This window comes from Tupaia chinensis, unplaced genomic scaffold (genome assembly GCF_000334495.1).
Source record: "Tupaia chinensis unplaced genomic scaffold, TupChi_1.0 Scaffold000078_1, whole genome shotgun sequence".
NCBI lineage: Eukaryota > Metazoa > Chordata > Mammalia > Scandentia > Tupaiidae > Tupaia > Tupaia belangeri.
The window spans coordinates 1,191,221-1,210,594 of NW_006159539.1; the positions used below are offsets into that span (position 1 = coordinate 1,191,221).

The 19,374-nt window shown below is 42.6% G+C and overlaps 1 protein-coding gene across 2 annotated transcripts in view; it reads left to right on the top strand.

Annotated features, from left to right (window-relative positions):
- The window catches only part of SCAPER (S-phase cyclin A associated protein in the ER), a 278,443-nt gene that overhangs the window by 72,371 nt on the left and 186,698 nt on the right, over positions 1 to 19,374 (top strand). For both annotated transcript variants that reach the window (XM_006142594.3, XM_006142593.2), the window contains 5 exons: positions 2,802 to 2,957; positions 7,364 to 7,506; positions 8,537 to 8,618; positions 9,473 to 9,625; positions 10,422 to 10,529. In XM_006142594.3, coding sequence (XP_006142656.1) covers positions 2,802 to 2,957; positions 7,364 to 7,506; positions 8,537 to 8,618; positions 9,473 to 9,625; positions 10,422 to 10,529 — 642 coding nt within the window. The remainder of the gene's footprint in view (positions 1 to 2,801; positions 2,958 to 7,363; positions 7,507 to 8,536; positions 8,619 to 9,472; positions 9,626 to 10,421; positions 10,530 to 19,374) is intronic.

Sequence of the window (19,374 nt, forward strand, 5' to 3'; positions counted from 1 at the left end):
CGAGAAATCACCCCCTAGGGGAAATGGCCACATTGCAGCCCTTTCTCTTCTGCTTTCTTCTTGGGATTCTGGGCATGCCCACACATGCACCCAGCATGATTTTCAAGCTTCTGTGCTTGGTACTTGAACTGTGGTCAGCCATGTGGGAGTCCAGTGCTTTAACCACCATACTATCTGCTTACTCCCACCCAGCTCTTTTTAAAAATAGGTTGTTGCTGTGTTGCCCAGGCCAACCTGGATCCTCCCACCTCAGCCGCTCTGAGTCTGGGATTATGGGCACACACCACCGTGGTGCTGGACTGGGAATCGAACCTGAGCCTCTTATGTGGTCTCAGCTTATGGTGTACAGTGTCTCAGTTCTTGCCTGCATGGATGGATCTTAACATGTTGTTTCATCATCTTTTTGTTTGTTTGTTTGCCCCTTTATATTCATGTTCTTACTAGCTTCTTCAGTGTTACCAGATTTGCATGGGGAGTTTTCTGCTGTCCCTTGGGTTAGGTGTTCTTCCAGCTTGGGCTTTTTCAGCCTGACTTTTGTATACTATCTTCCTTCTGAATTTCATTTTATTTTATTTTGCTTAGTACATGAGATCCCATTCCTTTTTTAAAAATCTTAATTATGCTTAACACATGAATCTTGATAAAATATGAATAAATTTTCCTTGAATTTTATTTCCAAGCAGTTTGAAAGTATAGTCTGAAAGATAATAGCAAGATTAATCTGCTTATAGGTGTACTAAGTGGCCTCGTGGCATGGAGATTGGGAGAGTTTAGTTAGGACCGTATGCAAACCTCTTGTCTAAGATAAAAGATCTTGAGAGAGCTTTAACTCCATCCCGCCTGGATTCCTGGAGGTTATGCTTCTGTCAAAGATTGTCAACTGTTAACATCCTGTTTCTACTCTGCCATTTTCATTGTATCATACCTCCCTCTGGCTTTCAAGAAAGAGAGATTAGGTCCCAGTGGGTTTTTGGGACTTTGTCATTAGCTATGTCATTAGCTATACTTTACTCATAAAAATTCCTGGCTAGCAAAACATGGCTGCTAGGAATCAGGATATGTGAAGTTTGAGTATAGTTCAGCACCTGGTCCCTGTTACTTGTTCATGCATGTTGAAGAAAAGTGATTTAAGTTTTATGTTCTCAAACTCATTAGAACACACAAACATACCTATTTAAATCTTAATTTGTATACTTGCAAATTACAGTGGTGTCAAGTGGAACTTTATCAGATGGACTCTGTGGGAATCTTAAATTGATTTTTTACTTAAAAACATTTTCAGTGAAAGACTTCTAATCAGTTCTTTTTTTTTTTCCCAATTTATTTATTTGCATTCATTCACTGTACATCATTACAGCATACAAAATGAGATTTTCCATCTAGAGTACACTGTATATTGTCTCAATCAAGCACATCAACAAATATGTTATTCTTAGCAAATGATCTCCCATTTCTTGTTTTCTGTATGTTTTGCTTTTTCCCCCCATCCTTGGTTCCCTATCTTTTACCCTCTGTCACCTCCTGTTCTCCTCCCACACTGTCTCTGTTATCTATGTTTGCTTTCTGTACCATTTCCCCCCCACATTTTATTGAATCACCAAAGACCCTAGTCAATCCGAATACCCTCCTAGCAAACACATGACACACATTTCCATGAGCACAAGTCTAACTTTACACATCCTATAAAGTAGCACCTAACTGGAGCTACATATCCTACTGCAGTCATTGAATAGATACATTTTTTTTCCTGAAACACACCACCTCTAGTGTCCAAAATTGTCCTCCATTCCCTTCCCACCCACATTGCATTGATCACACAATTTCCTACATAACCTGACTACTTTCAAAGGTGAGTTCCCTCGTTACTACTAAGAAAACCAGTTTTAACTTAAATCAAAGAACCGCCAAGGAACTTTGCTTAAAGCCCGGAAACAGGTTAGGATTCTGTTCAAATGGTAGGTGCATGAACCTATCAGTCTCATATACTTTTATCTTCTGTTCTGGTTCAATTTTCCTGATTAAATTCTGGGATATAGTATTCAACTCCAGACTTGTCCCTATGATTAAGTTAGCTACTTTCTCAGTTTTTGGACTCTTATTTCCATGTATCTGCGTTTAGTTTTCCTGATACAGCACACCCTTGAGAACTTCTTGGAGGTCTGGTCTGGTGCTGGTAAATTCTTTCAGGATTTGTTTATCTGAGAATGTTCTTGTCTTTTCTTCCCACCTGAAAGATAATCTTGCCGGGTACAGTATTCTTGGCTGAAATTGCTTCTCTTTTAACACTTGGAATATATTTTCCCATTCTCTCCTCGCTCGTATTGTTTCGATGAGAGATCTGCTGTTAGCCTGATGGGATGTCCTTTGTAGGTAACTTGATGTTTTTCTCTTGCTAATCTTAGTATCTTGTCTTTGTCTGCAGTTTTGGTCAACCTGGCTATAATGTGTCTTGGAGAAGATCTTCTAGGGTTGATTCTATTTGGGGTCCTTTGTATTTCCTAGGACTGGATCCTCGAATGCCTCTCTAGGTTTGGAAAGTTTTCATGCAGGATTTCATGGAATAGTTCTAATCAGTTCTTAACTGAGATCTGTGGGTTAGTTATTTATGTACACTGGCTTATTATCCATTTTGAAGTGAGCAGTTAAAGAAAAAATCCACGAGTTATTCTTTTGTTGTTGCTGTTGCTCTGTGTGTCAACCCTGGTTCATATTACTATGTAAAGACTGTTGTTAAATTTATTTTTGTGATATGTCCTAGAATTATCTTGATCTGGTCCTCACTTTCTTTATGTTTCTTTAAGGTAAATGAAATTGCCTTTATAAATACCCTTGAAGCCCAGAATAAGCGCCATGATGTCTTATCAAAATTAAAGGAATACGAACAAAGGCTTAATGAGTTACAAGAGGAGCGTCAGCGAAGACAGGAAGAAAAGCAAGCACGTGATGAAGCTGTGCAGGTGGGGTTCTATTCAGCAAGCATTTATTGAGCGCCTGGCATGTTTTAGACTCCTAGCTAGAGCTAATGATTCAAAAAGGAGGGGCCCAGCAGGTGGTGTGGTGTTAAGGCACTGGACTCCCACGTGGCTGACCGCGGTTCGTGTCTTAGACCTGGTGGCTTACTTTCTCTCTCTCTGGTCAAATCGAATAATAATAATTATAAATACAATTAAATTAATAATTATTTTTTAAAAAAGATTCAAAAAGGAATGAAACCTAGTCTTTGTTCCCAAGGGTGCCTGGTTCAAGATAGCACTTTCTGGAAACTTGAAACCTGATTGCCAAAAGACAGTGTGTACTCCTTGAGAGAGGGTCATCGGTGCCCTCATCACTAGACTGTAGTTACAGAGACCCAGTCTCTAGCCTCAGCCAGCAGAAGGGTTAGACTGTTTTGGACAGGTTATTATTGTTTCTTTTCTAATTGGGCTGGGCAGAAAACCCATGGTTGCTGCCATCGTCTCAATAAAAGGATTGTTTTCACAGCACAGAGACCTTCAAAAAATTGGGCACTCTTGATGCTTACGACGAGGAATACTTGTCCTCCTTGAACCAGCACAGCGGGTAACTTGTAGTACCTCAATGAAACGGTCGCTGAAGGGATAAGCCAGTAAACGTTAGTCACAGTAGAGACAGTCTGTCTGCGTTTACACTCGAGTATCGTAAGATTGTTCTCTTAAGATGGGATCTCACATGCCGACTCTGCATTAAAAATGAGCTGTGAAGTTTAGTATAAGGAGGTCTCAGGTCCTTCCACAGACCCAAGAGTTAGTTAAGTTCTAATTCATTTACTGTAGGTCTGTATTCTTTATTTGCAGATACATAGATTCATAATGCATGTGATTTTTGAAAGTCACGCTTCATTTCTTAGGTATTTAAGAACTTTGTGGGATACAGCATTTCCTACCTTTAAGGAAATGAATTTTCGATCAGAAAATGCTGGCTGAACTTATCAATTCTACTCATTAGCTGTGCAGTTACCATTGCGATTTCCACTTAGGAGAACAGAGGTTGGAAGGCCGGGCAGCCTTCCAAGCCCGGTTACCCCTGTTGGTGCAGTGGGTGGGCCTTACACTCACGGAGACAGCCTGCAAGGTGACGTTGCCTGCGTGTCTACAACTCACCTACGTCGCACACACGCAGTTATTTTTACGGAATATTTTCCCTTTGTAAGACGGATTTATAATTTTTAGAATATGTCTTCCTCAAGCTTTTGGTTTGATAAGCATGAAATGAAAAGTTCCATTTTAATTCTTTATATCAAATGTCTATGCCTTTTCAGTTTTACTGTGAGGCGTGTGTTTCCAGAGATAACACAGATTTAAATAAAATTTTAAGTAAATTTGACAATAAGAGAAAATACATTTGTTTTTGTTTTATTTAATGGAGAAAAATTTCTGTTCCAAATTTGATTGTTTTTAGTTTTGGGTTTTTAAGATCTAATGTAGCTAAACAAGTTTTCACGTACTGTCTCGATTAGCAGTGAGAAATAGCTCCAGCCAGGTCAAGAGTAGTATGCTTTATACTAAAGAACATCTTAAAGTCTAATTGCATGTCTCCGCAGTCTGCCAGGTATGCCCTTCTGATTCCAGTGCATTCCCTCCAATTCCTGGTCTACCCCTTCCTTAGCCTCCCCCAGACCTATCCTCTCCCCAGGAAAAATAGAGAAAAGAAAGAAAAGGAGAAAGAAAGGGAGAAAGAAAAGAAGTAGAGAGGGAGGAAGGCAGGGGAGGAGGGAGGAGGGAGGGAGGAATGGATCCTGGGACCCTTTCAGCTTCCTGCTGTACGGAGGTGAAGGTTTCGATGGAGCTTGCTGAGATGATGAAGTTGCCATTGTGAGCTCACGTAGCAGTCATGTTCAGATCTCGTCAGCGTTCGCTGAACAGAAAGTGCTTTTGTAACTTCCTATCCTGCTGTCCTTCACTGAGCCTCACTGTGGCCAAACACTGTGGAGTGCTTACTTGTGTTAGTGATTTGGGTCTTACATGAGGCCCCTGAGGGGAAGTGACTCGCCCAAGACTGTCCGAGTAGTAGGACGAGAGCCCAGCTCAGTGTGTTCATTGGTCATGAAGAGGAAGGGCCGGGGAGAGGGTGTGTGGCTATTGGAGGACGGCAGTGGATGGAAAGATGTGTGCCAACACGGCTGGTGCCGTGGAGAGCTAGCGCTGCCACTAGGTGGAAATGCACACGGGACACAATTCCGCATGGTGAAGTTTGCGGTCTGTCTTCGTTGACGATGATGATGGTAACTGATTACCAAGAGCAGGCTGGGTTGGCCTTGTAATGTGTTGATTAAGTGCTGTGCTCTGGGAGCCAAAACCCACATAGCTGCCTGCAGTTTGAATCCCAGCCTGGTGACTTGAAAAATGCATTGAGTAGGGACCAGCAGTTAGCGTAATGGCTATGTCGCTGGACTCCCATGTAGTCAACTGTGGTTCGAGTCCCGGACCTGGTGGCTTAAAACTCATGCCGGGCGCGTGTGCGTGTGTGCCCAAGATCCCGAGAGGAGAATGGAGGAGAAGGGATTGCGGCGTGGCCATCCCCCCGGGGGGTGATTTCTCGCTTTCTGTCTCTCTGTCTCTCTCTGTCTGTCTGGCGAGTGCACGCGCCCTATAGCAAAAAAAAAAAAACCTCTCCAAAAAAAATGCATTGAGTATAGCACCTGAAATTCCTGACCGCATGGGGGCAAGGAGGCGAAGGGTGTTGCTGCGTGACTCGCCCTGTGGGAGGGACTGTCTCTGTCTCTCTGGCAAGTGCATGCTACCAATAAAAACCGAATATGCCAGCAGACAGTGTGGAGATTTAGGTGACTGGATCTCACATGCTGACTCTGCAGTTCAAATTCCCTACCTGTGGCTTGAAAAACACACTCGGTGCATGTGTATACAGGCCCGAGATCCCAGGAGGAGAACGGAGGAGGAGAGATTGCAGAACGGTCATTCCTCCTGGAGGGTGCTTGCTTTCTCTGTCTTTCTGTGTTTGTCTGTATCTGGCAAGCACATGTGCCCTATAGCACATGAAGATGAAAAAAAAAGGGGAGGAAGCCAGTGGCATGGTGGTTAAAATGGCTGGGTCCCATATGGCCAACTGTGTAGTTCGAGTCCCTGACCTGGTGGCTTGAGAAGTGTACTGGGCACGTGTGTGTGTGTGTGTGTGTGCGTGTGCACACACGCACACACTCAAAATCCCTAAAGGAGGGAGAGATCAGGGAGAAGGGATTGTGATGTGCTCTCTGGCCCCCCAAAAAAAAAGAACGAACTCTTTGCATGGTGAGCATGCTTGCGTGGTGAGCACGCTCCGTGTACTGTCTCTCCTTCAAAATGCCTCCGTAAGTACACTGTGGTGGGATTTATCGTCCAGAAAACAAGGCACAGAAAATGTACCCAGGCAGATCAGTTACCTGCTAGTGAAAAGGGTCAGAAACAAGAAAGTCCCACCATTGTGCCGACCTGCTGTCCAGGGCTGCCCCTTCCTCCTTCCCACAAGTTCTCTTTGCTTCCTTCCTTTAGAAAAGCTTCGTTCAGATGTGAAAATGGTAAACTGTGTTTTTTTCTATAACTGTGTATTAACACAAGACTATGTATTTATTTATTGTTAGGTTTTTGACATAGGGTGCGTGTGTTCACAGGAGACAGAGGGAAAATGAGAGAGTATCCTGCAGAGAGGGCGGCCATGCCACAGTCCCTTCGCCTCTGTTCTTTTCGCAGGATTCCGGGCATATACGCACACACACCTGGCATGACTTTCAAGCCGCTGGGTTGGGACTTAAACCACGGGATTCCTGTCCCCTAACCACCACGCAACCTGCTGACCCCAACACAAGGCTTTAGAAGTGATAAGTCAGCAGCTGGTGGCATCGTGGTGAAGGCGCTGGACTCCCACATGGCCAAATGTGGTTGGAGTACTGGATCCAGCGGCTCGAAACGCATCCAGGCACGTGTGCGAGTGCCCCAAATCCTTAGGGGAGAGTGGAGGAGAGGGGATCATAGCATGGCCATCCCCCCGGGAGATAGTTCTTACTTTCTCTCTTTTGTCTCTGGTGTGCATACACGCCCGATAGCAAAAAAATCTCTTAAAAAAAATAAAGGAAGTGATTAATCAGAAAATACATACTAGGTCCCCACAGAACTTGTATAACGTAGTGTTTGCTTAAGATAGCGTTTATGCTCATAATTACATGTAACACTGATAAATGGCACGTAGAAATCAGGTGTCATTGCTACCTTTTTTTTTGTTTAAATTCTGAAAAAGAATATACCTAGTGGCAAGCCAGGGATCCTGTCGGCTTGAATATACAGATCTATGCTACCTTTAATCGTTTTCATTTCACGCATATTTCTAATAACTTTTAACACGTTTCTGACATTAGGAACGTAAGCGAGCTCTGGAGGCAGAACGGCAGGCGCGCGTGGAAGAGTTGCTGATGAAGAGGAGAGAACAAGAAGCTCGGATCGAGCAGCAGAGGCAAGAAAAGGAAAAAGCCCGTGAGGATGCAGCCCGGGAAAGAGCCAGGTACCTCTCATTTGCGATCTTGAGTTTGATCCCGGTGTCTTAGGAATGAATATGCAAATCAGGTCTTAAAATAAGCCCAGATACTGTCACATAGCTTTTTTTTTTTTTTGGAGAAATAGTCACAAGGGACCAGCAGATGGCATAATGGCTCTGTCGCTGGACTCCCATGTAGTCGACCGCGGTTCAAGTCCGGGACCTGGTGGCTTAAATTCATGCTGGGCACGTGTGTGCCCAAGATCTTGAGAAGAGTATGGAGGAGAAGGGATTGCGGCATGGCCATCACTCCTGGGGAGTTATTTCTCACTTTCTGTCTCTCTGTTTCTCTCTTTCTGGCCAGCGCACATGCCCTATAGCAAAAACCTCTCTCAATAATAATAATAATAGGGACCAGCAGTTGGTGTAATGGCTGTGTCCCTGGGCTCCCACTTAGTCGACCGCGGTTCGAGTCCCGGACCTGGTGGTTTAAACTCACACCAGGTGCATGTGCGTACGTGCCCAAGATTCCTGAGAGGAGAATGGAGGAGAAGGGATTGCGGCGTGGCTATCTCCCTTGGGGGGTGATTTCTCGCTTTCTTTCTCTCTGTCTCTCTGTCTTTCTGGCGAGTGCATGCATCCTATAGCAAAAACCTCTCCAAAAAAAAAGAAAATAATAATAATTTTAAACAGTAATGACCCTTTAGAATGTATAAGCCTGTGTCCTAATCGCATTTTTTTTTTTTTTTGGAGAGGTTTTTGCCATAGGGCGTGTGCGCTCACCAGACAGACAGAAAGCAAGAAATCACCCCCCAGGGGGGATGGCCACACCGCAATCCCTTTTCCTCCGTTCTCCTCTTGGGATCTTGGGCATGTATGCACACACGCCTGGCGTGAGTTTAAGCCACCAGGTCCGGGACTTGAACCATGGTCGACTACGTGGGAGTCCAGCGACATAGCCATTACGCTAACTGCTAGTCTCCCAATCGCATTTTTTAACCTCATCAGATTTGTTGTGCCAAGGAACTGAGTCTGTAATCTTCACTCATTCCTGCAGAGACAGGGAAGAACGCTTGGCAGCGCTGACAGCTGCTCAGCAAGAAGCTATGGAAGAGCTACAAAAGAAGATTCAGCTCAAGGTAGGGGTGCTTTATTTTTTAATTTGAAATGTTAGTTTGCAATGCAGTATTAAATTACAGTTTTATCTATAGAAAAAAATTGGTTTCTTAGTCTTTGAACCATAGTCTATGATACGTCTGTGACCATTTCTAACTCAACTGTCTAGAAACTAATCTTAATAAGGTAGAGCCATTGAGAGAACAATACTAAAAGAAATTTAGCATTTCCTGTTTTACTAAGCAAGTTACTTAACGATTTGACGGCATTACTGCTAGGTCTCTGGTACATTCATGGAGCAGAGTAAGTTATAAATGGAAGACTGCCTTTATCATGTGTTTCATTTGGTTTCAGTGCTTATGATTTTTTCTTTCTCCTTGGGATATTAACTGTCGGTATAGAACAACGGGAAAAGGAGTTGGGAGTAGCTAGAAGTCTGGGCCACGAGAGGCCCTACCTTCTGTGTGGATAGTGTGGGCTTCCCCTCAGGGTCGACATTTCCTGCGGTGGGTCCAGGAAGTGCCCCTTAAAAGCATGTTGTAGGCAAATAATTTGTAAAATGCTGCTTACTGTAAGTGATGCTTATAGTCTAAAACACATTGTCATGCTACAGGTTGTGTAATGTTCTGTGTTAAAAACCTGCTTAGCTTTCACTTAGTTTTCCAAATTTATTTGACCATGGAAGCTCTGCTAATATTCGTGGGGCACACACGAGGATGTGGACAACACTAAGGGGCTGTGCGTAAACCCTGTTGTCAGTGCGCTAGTGAACGTGAGAATGAGCATCTCCTCTTCCTTCAAAATATTTAACGCACATGCTGCTTTTTACACGTTCTCAGTGTATTTGAGTAATTCTTGCATTTGACTTTATTGGTAGCATGATGAAAGCATTCGAAGGCACATGGAACAGATCGAACAAAGAAAGGAGAAAGCTGCTGAATTAAGCAGTGGGCGACACGCAAATACCGATTATGCCCCCAAGCTGACCCCATATGAAAGAAAGAAACAGTGCTCTCTCTGCAATGTCCCGGTAGGTTGTCATTGTCCATAGGTCACGATACATTATGGTTCATCACTGAAATTTATGAAACCGGGGTAATATAATCTCCTAGTCTTTCGGAACATATTAAGACATCTGCTGGGTGCCATTGATTTCTTTCGTGGCTTTGAATGAAAAGTAAGTAATATAAATAATATTAGCATTTAACAGCAGCAGTGCAAAGTTGCTAATGTGTGTAGTTACTACTAAAATGGATGTTTACCTGCTTAATGGTAGCCCAGGGCTATATTTTGGGGTATTAGAACCACAAAAGAAAAGCAGCGTTTTAAGCGCTAAGACATGAACCTTCAGATTTTTGGAGGAAGGGTTTCCTGTTAGGATGGCTGTGATAGATGGCATGCCTTCTTTTAGTCATTTGTCTTCTAGAGGATTCACAGAATTATGTTTTAGTTTTTGCTGTAGGGTTCTTGTGCTTGCCGGAGACACAGAGAGAGAGAAAGGAAGAAAGTGACAAATCATGCCCCCGGGGACGGCCTCACTGCAGTCCCTCCTCCTTCATTCTGTTCTTGGGATTTGGGCACACACGCATGTGCACTCATTGTGATTTTCAAGTTGCCGGGTATGGGGCTCTTACTGCATTCGCCGTGTGGGAATTCAGTGCCTTAACTACCAAACCACCTGCTGACCCGAAGGAAAATACTTTTAAGCCTTGTATGTTAGTGTTAGAGTAGTCTCCACGTGCATATAGTACACTGATCTGATGTGTTCTCATTAAATTTAGATGTAATGTAATATGGATTTCAGTGCTTTGATTGTGTGCTTTTAGATCTCGTCGGAGGTGTATCTTTTTAGCCACATTAAAGGGAAAAAGCACCAGCAAGTTGTGAGAGAGAATAGCAGCATCCAGGGGCGTGAGCTTTCAGATGAAGAAGTGGTAAGTGCTCTTGCGTTCACTTAGGGCTAGTTACGATACGAGGGCCTCCGTGTGCTCTTGTTAGGAGGGATTCCACGTTTGTGTGTATGTGTCTGATTATAACTAAACTTAGCGTTTACTAACCAATACCATATAGTTATTTTAGTATGTGTTCTAATTTAGTAAGAGATATTAAAAACAGGAATTTAATACTGTTATTTATATAACTTCTGAGCAAGGAAAGGTTATGATATTTTGATATATTAATAATGTAAGAAAATACCAGGTTGTTGGAAAAGTCATGGTGTATTTTTTCTTTTTTTTTTTTCTGTGCAAAAATGTGGCTTTGACAACCCAGTAATTATTCAGTGATACACCAGATTTCTTGCTAAATAGTTAACAATATAAATTTCATATAAATGGATAATTTTGGGTCAGTAGATCATTTAGTTTTGGAAATGCATTATTTATTCTCCTATAGTTAATTTACATGGGATTTTAATTTGTCTAAAATGTTTATAAATATTTCTCATTTAACTGTTTATTTTTTTAAAGATTATTTAAGTTTATTTATTTATTTACTCATTTTAATTTGACCGGAGAAGGGCAGAGCAGGAGAGAGAGAGAGAGAGCAAGTGAGAGAGCAAGTTGCCAGATCCGATACTCAAGGGTGGTCGGCCATGTGGGAGTCCAGCGCCCTTAGCCACCATGCCACCTGCCGGCCCCTCGACTGTTACTGAGACTTCGGTGATGTAGCTAGCTAATCTATGAATGTGTTGGTTCTATTTATAATAAACATTTCTAAAGCTACTCAAGAATGGGAAATTTATGTTTGTCAAGAGTCTCAAGGGGCCAGCTAGGCCAGCAAGTGGCATGGTGGTTAAAGGCGCTAGACTCCCACATGGCTGACCACGGTTCAAGTCTCAGAACTGGTGGCTTGCTTTCTCACTTCCTCTCTGTCTCTCTGTCTCTCTGATCAAACTGGAAAATAATAATGATGATAATAAATAAAAGTTAAATAAAATACTTCTTTAAAAAATTAAAAAAAAAAAAAAGGAGTCTCTTAAGAGGTCCGGGGAAGAGTACTGTGGGTTCTTCTCCACAGCACCTGTGTGTATGTTGGTTTGTTTTCTGTGATGTGGGATATGGTAGTAAACTACACAAGTCCCTATACGTCCGGTGGATTTTTACATACGTGTACACTGATACACCACCAGATGAAGACAGAGGTCAGTTATTGCACCCCCCAGGCGCCCCATGCTTGTCTCAGACATGTCCCCAAAAAGTAACCACCCTCCGACTTTCTGCTCCGTCATGCACCCTTCCTGCTCCCCAGCTTCATCTGCTCTGCGTCCTCTAATGCGCACTCTTGCGTCTCGACTTCTTTCTCTCATCCTTAGGTCTTTAATACTGATCCTTAATGGTTATGTGAAGCTGTAGTTAATGATTTTTCTGAACTTTTTGGCAATGCCCTCCAGGCAGAGACCATCAGGAACACATCTATGGGTGAATAAAATCAGTTTATTGTCATGGTAAGAGGAGAGAAAGCATACAGCATGGGGAGCTGTGGAGCCTCTCAGTGAAAGGTAGCAGAGGAATCAGGAGAGAATTCAGCTTGTGGTAGGCAATGGGGCGGGAGGGAGGAGATGAGGCTTTGCCCGGTGCTGTCTGAAAGCATGAGTAGTCTGTCTGGTTTCTTAACACGCATCTGTGCGCGAGGAGTGGCACTGAGCTTCCCCCTGGCTTTCTGACTAATGCTTGGGGGGAACTGCACACTCTTATCTGAGCTCACTTCGTGATTTCTTCCTTCCGGAAATGTTGCTCCTCAAGCTCTAACCTGCTCTGTCCCAGCTCCGAGCTCTCAGTGTGCCTCAGCTTACTGGACTGCTGCTTTCAGTCCGCACCGCTCTGCCGTGCCAGAACAGGCACGCGCCTGTAGGAGAGATCCAGCGTGAACACGGAACACGCCCGTGTGTGTCCCTTGTGGTAGGGACCATAGTGTCTGAGGAGCTGACTGTGCTGAGTGCCCCTTAAGACTCCCACTTAGTTGTCGTGTGCGTGTCGTCTGCCTTTTCGGAGTTGAAAACTTAGTCTATTGTAAGCCTGTTCACTGTGGCTGAAACTGAAAGTCTCCAGTGTTTAATTTCTGTAGTCATGTTGACGTATGTGTGATATACAGTTAAGGTTTTTATTAAATGCTCATTGAAGTGAATTGAACTGAATGGAAAGGCTATACAGAATGGCTTGAAGATATCATTGGATGGGACTCTAAATTTCTCCTGTGTAAATTCTTAGTATTTAACAGAAGAGAAATGGTATGTGGAACTAAGTATCTATCTCATTTTCATCAAATCATTTTTTCTCTTTTACTCAGATTATATTTTAAGAGAAGAGTGGTATTAATATTTTTTCGTGTACCTCTCATGATTTCTCCCATTTTCTTTTTTCCTTTTTTACAGCAATGTAAAGCTTTATTTGCTTATTTTTCCACGAGTGAGAGAAAGAAGGGGAGAGAGGGAGGGAGAGAGACAGGCTCCTCTCACATGGTCCTCATGCCTCATCCACTCCCAGCTCCAGCTAGCCCTGGGTCATGGGCACATACGCACCCTTTATTTAAGATTTTTCTTTAATTTTTAAATTTACTTTGTTGTTATTATTTAATTTGATCAGAGAGAGAGAGTAAAAGAAAGTGAAAAAGCAAGCCACCAGGTCCGGGACTCCAACTGTGGCTGGCCATGCTGGAATCCAGCACTTTAACCACCATACCACCTGCTGGCCCCATACACATTGTTTATGTCCAAGGAGGTCTCCACACTTGAACCCATTACTAATGTGCCACTCCAGCCCTGGTTACTCCCACTTTTAAAAAGTTTGTTGTTTATTCCTCAGAGAGAGAGAAAAAGAGACGGGAGATACAGTATCACCAGTAGGGTCCTGTGCCGTCGTCCTCCCTCCGCCTCTGCTGGCCCAGATCACGAGCACACTCCTCTAGCATGTCCAGGGCAGCCTCCAGACTGGGCCTGGCAACCCTCCATGTGGGCCTGCCTTCAGGAGCATCTTGCTTCACTGCTGTGTCCCCGTCTGGCCCCTGACTCCCCTTTTCTACGTGCATTCACTGTTCAGAATCAGAGTCACATAGATGTGTGCTCTACTTTGAGAAGATCCTAAATTTCCTTAATTAATTACAAGGTAATAACTCCTATGATAAGGGAAGTTCTTTTTTTTTTTTTTAACATTTGACCATCTTTAATTACTTAATTTTTAAGGTTTTTGATATAGGATGTGTGCACTTATAAGAGAGAGAAAGTGAGAAATCACTGCCCCCAGAAGGGATTGCTGGGAACCAGCAGTTAGTGTAATGGCTATGTCACTGGACTCCCACATAGTCGACCGCGGTTCGCGTCCCGGACCCGGGGGCTTAAAACTCACGCTGGGCACGTGTGTGTGCGTGCCCAAGATCCCGAGAGGAGAATGGAGGAGAAGGGATTGCAGCGTGGCCATCCCCCCTGGGGGGTGGTTTCTCGCTTTCTGTCTCTATGTCTCTCTCTGTCTGTCTGGCAAGTGCACGTGCCCTATAGCAAAAACCTCTCCAAAAAAAGAAAAAAGAAGGGATTGCCACACCGCAGTCTCTTCTCCTCCATTGTCCTCTTGGGATTTTTGGGCATGCACACAAATGTGCCTGGCATGATTTTGCCACAGGGTGTGCGCCATCACGCCTCCTGGCATGATTTTTAAGCCACCAAGTCTGGGACTGGAACCATGGTTGGCCATGTGGGAGTCCAGCTTTTTAACTACCACACTGCCTGCTGGCCCCGGGGAAAGTCATTTTATAAAAGCTATTTGTGGGACCAGCAGTTAGCATGTAATGGCTATGTCGCTGGACTCCCATGTAGTCGACCATGGTTCGAGTCTCAGATCCAGAGGCTTAAACTCATGCCGGGTGCGTGTGCATGCGTGCCCAAGATCCCAAGAGGAGAAGGGAGGAGAAGGCACTGCGGTGTAGCCATCCCCCTGGGGGCTGATTTCTCGCTTTCTGTCTTCTCTCTGTCTTTCTGGCGAGCGCATGCGCCCTGTAGCAAAAACCTCTCCAAAAAAAGAAAAAAAAAAAAAAGCTATTTGTAATTTAGTTTCTTTAATAAAAGACTATAATACATTATTTAATCTACAGAAAAATTTCTAAAAGTTTTTGGAGTGTGCTGTTATGTGAACTGAAATATAAATTTTACATGTTCTTATTTCAATGAGGAAAGATGAGATAGCGAGAATGGTTAATGCAATTTGGAAGAATAATGTTTGGTAAAATCTGATTTTTGTGGCTGCCATTGCAGCTTGATGTTTAGCTGCTGTGGTTTCTGATTTAATTGATGTGTTCCTTTGGTATACTGTCATAGTTTAAAGGAACGAAATTTCCTCTGAGTTCCTACTTATTCATGTAGTTATTCTTGGTTAGCATCCCTTAACCCTGAAAACAAGTGTGCAGTACAGGATCGGAGTTATGTGGTACAGAAAGGCGATTTTATAGTACTCACATGGAAGTTTCGTTTTTAATCAGTGAAGATAGCTATAGTAAACACACTTGTTCTACTTAAAGTTATTACTTGTCATCTGTGATGTCTTTATATTATATACACCTTGTCTGTGACCCTTCTTCTTTGACATAGAAGATTTTATTTATATCACCTCTGACCTAATAAAATTGTACCTTTGACCTTACGAGCTTGACATCTCAAATGACTTACTCTTGATCTTTGACACATTTTGTTTTAAGCTTGTTAAATGTAATAGGTAGCTGCTGAGTGAGAAAGCTTTATTGTTTTGTGTTTTTATTGTAATTTGGAGAATTTTTCTATTGTTTCTTGGTACGTCACAAAAAGAATCTTTACTCATTTGGTTTTTCTTTCTTCTTTTATCTTCTAGAATCCAGGTAATGGAAGCATATGATTTTTAAAGATCTAAAGAGGGCACTAGTTTTAAATACGCTGTTATAGAAGAACTGCAGTATTAGCTTTAATTCTTGATTTCTTTGTGGTCTTCTTTTCACGGTCTAAAGAAGCTGATAGTATTTGTTTTGGAAATTGCATGCAGTCCATTTCACCTTATATGGAGAATGAAGTTAAAACTGTTTTTTTTCAGTTTTGAATCCATATACTTTTTTTTAAAGTTACTTATTTATTTTGATCAGAGAGGGATAGAGTAAGAGAAGAGAGAGAGGGAAAGTGAGAAAGCAAGCCACCAGGTCCAGGACTTGAACTGCAGTCAGCCATGTGTGAGTCCAGCACCCTTAACCACGACACCACCTGCTGCCCCCTGGATCCATATATTTCTACGTTTGTGAGACCCCCTTGACTTTAAAAACATGAAAATTGTACAAGCCCTGTTTCTTACATTGTTATTTAAATATAGAGAAAATAATTAATTTTCATTCCTGATTTCTGAAGAGTCTGAATAAGATCTTATGAAGGATCTTAAATAAGTTTGAGTTTACAAATGGCAAGTTAATGTTTGTCCCTGGAAAAATTATTCTCTTTAGATGACTGAAAGAAAAAAATAGTTTAAAGTAGCAAAGACTTAAAAGACATCAGCGTATTAAATGAAATACAGGCTGACCTCGGGCCAGGGTGTGCCTGCATCGACGTAGGGGAGGTGGTGAGGTGTTTCCCGGAACTGATGACAGCCTGGGAGGCAGTGGGTAGTTCCTTACAGTCACTCCTTTCCTAACTGTTCTAGAAGCAGAGGAATTTACTCCCTTTTTATAATCATGTTAGGAAACATCTCATTTCTTTTCAACAGCAAGTTTGGTTTTTTTTCTTACTACCTCAAGAGGGTAAGTTTAAGTGAATTTGAGAGATGAGCTTTTGCTTTTTGCTTTTTTTTCCCCCGTGGGACACATACATTTGTTGGAGAGAGAGAGGGAAAGTGAGAAATAACCCCTGGGGGGATGGCCACACTGCAGTCCCTTTTCCTCCATTCTCTTCTCAGGATTTTGGGCACACACATACACATGCCTGGTGTGAGTTTCAAGCTGCCAGGTCCAGGACTCGAATTGTGGTCGGCCATGTGGGAATCTAGTGCCTTAACTATCATGCCACCTGCTGTCCCCAGACATTGCATTTATTTTATCTTTAATAGTAAAAGAAAGTTTTATTAGTATGTGTACATGTGTGTGAACATGTGTGTCTGTTCAGTATATAATGCACACACATATGTAGCTGGTTATATACTTCTTTATGTATTTCCTCTCACGCTTTAGCCCCTTGGATGATAAACTCACTTGCCTTTGTTACTAGGCTGTATAGAGACTGGGTAACTATGTCTGTGGCTGACTGTCATCTTTATTGTCTTAAAGAAAAAGATGTTTCTGTTTTCTGGAGAGGGCCTTGCTGTGTATTCCTCCTGCCTCTGCCTCCAGCTGGGACTACAAGCGTGTGTCACCACACCTGGCTCTTTCTTAAACAGGTGGTGCTGTGTTACCCAGGACAGCCTTGTGCTGTGATCCTGAGGTGCTGGGATTACAGGCACACGCCACATGCCTGGCTTTAGGGCGGCCTTTAATTACTTTAAAGTTTCTTTAGTTCGTGCCCAGCCTCTTTTGAATAAAAGCGCTCAGTCTCTGCTGTGGACTGAATGTCCATGTCGGCCCCAAACGCGTGTGTTAAAGCAGTAACTCCTGGTGTGGTCATATTTGGGGATGGGGTCTTCGGGAAGTAATTAGGTCGTGAGGGTGGAGCCCTCATGATAGGATTAGTGCCTTTATAGGAGACAGGAGAAAACATTTCCCCCCTGCCATTTGAGCACAGAGCAAGAAGGCTTAACTATCATCCACCCCATATTATTATACTTACTTTGAGTCATCCAAATGACTGTATATTGCTTTGGGTTGCTGTTTTACAAGTATATATGAATTATTCATCGTTGTCCTGGTGGTTGGTATTCGTGTCGTTTTTAAGTTTTTGCTGTTGTGAACAGAGCTGGTATAAATATACATATGTGTATTCTCTCTTGTATGTGTGTAAGAGTATTTCTCATGTGTGTGCCTGGGAGTGGAATACTTTGTAGTATGGTGTATAAATGTTCAATTTTAGACATGATCCCATAGTGTTCTATCTATGGTTGCACCAATTTATACTTCTGCCAATATTGGTAAGAAGTTATGTAGTTCTTCAGCACTTGGCATTGCCTAAGCGCTTCCCCCCACCCCACCAACCCTCCCCTACAAAGAGGAAGGAGGCGTGAATAGGAATTTGGACAGGGTCTATCCGATGTCACGATCCCCTTGCCCCAGCCCCTTGTTACCGAGGATCGTGGGCACATGCTCAGGCCCCATGTGTTCAGTCGCCCTGGGATCCGAGCCCGGGCTTCTCGCTGGCACTCTGCCTCTCCAATGGGCACAGACGGTTTTCCTTTTTAAAGACAGGGTCATGCTGTCTTTCTGCCTCAGCTTCTCAAGCTTTGAAATTCCTTCTGTATCCTAAGTTTGAAAAGATATTCATCTAGTTTCCCACTGGAAATATTGCAAAGCATTTTCCAAATGTTTTGAAAAATATTTTTTGACATTTAAATCTTTAATTTGTATGGAGTTATTTTTTACAACTCTATTTATTGAGCTCTTTTTTCACTATTGATATCATATGTCACCTCATGCTAAATTCTTTTTTTGTTTTGTTTTGTTTTTGTAGAGGTTTTTGCTATAGGGCGTGTGTGCTCGCCAGACAGACAGAGAGAGAAACAGAGAGACAGAAAGCGAGAAATCCCCCCCCAGGGGGGATGGCCACACCGCAATCCCTTCTCCTCCATTCTCCTCTCGGGATCTTGGGCATGCATGCACACGCGCCCGGTGTGAGTTTTAAGCCACCGGGTCCAGGACGCGAACCGCAGTCGACTACGTGGGAGTCCAGTGACATAGCCATTACGCTAACTGCTGGTCCCTACCTCATGCTAAATTCCGTACACGCCTAGTCTATTCCTGAGTTCCCTACTCTATTCCAGTGTGTCTGCCCCACTACCACATTATCTCAGTTAATAAGCCTGCACATGAGGGTCAAAGACTGTTCTTTTGGTTTCTTGTCCTTTTCTCTTATAAATTTTAGAATAAAATAACCAAATTCTGTGTTGGAAATTGGACTGAAATTCTTCTAAATCAATAGATTATTTGAGAGAGAATTCACATCCTTTTGACACTCATTTTTATTTAGATACCTAAGAATATTTGTTGGGGCCAGCAGGCGGCATAATGGTTGAGGTGCTGGACTCCCACATGGCTGTCTGCGGTTCAAATTCTGGAGCTGGAGGCTTGCTTTCTCACATCCCCCCCACCCCCTCCTCATTCTCTTGGTCTGTCTCTCTGGTCAATTTAAAAATAAATAAGTAAAATAAATAATTCTTCTAAAAATGAAAATTATATTTGTCAAGAAAGATCTTATGGTTTTTACTAGCATCTTTATTCATGTTTTCTAGTTGCTGGTCTGTAGATATGCAAGTGATTTTATGTTTTAACCTTATATTCTTTTTTTTTTAGTTTTTTGATAATGTAAATTTCCATTCATTTTTTATTTTTTATTTTTTTATTTTTTTTTCCATTTTTTTTTATTAATATCACCATCACAATCTTCTCCATATTACACTGGACCACACACAACTTTACATTGACTTCCACTGCTTCTCCAAAAGGGAATGCCATGCATGTCGGTCAACACAGAGACATCAATCTCCCCGCTTCACCATTCAATGTCTTTTCCATGCATTTCCCAATAATTATTATTATTATAATTTTTTTAAAAACAGTCAATCACTATTTCTCATTTTGCTTGTTAAGACTTCACCCATCATGAAATACTTCCCAGACCAGTCCAGTTGAGAATACTATACA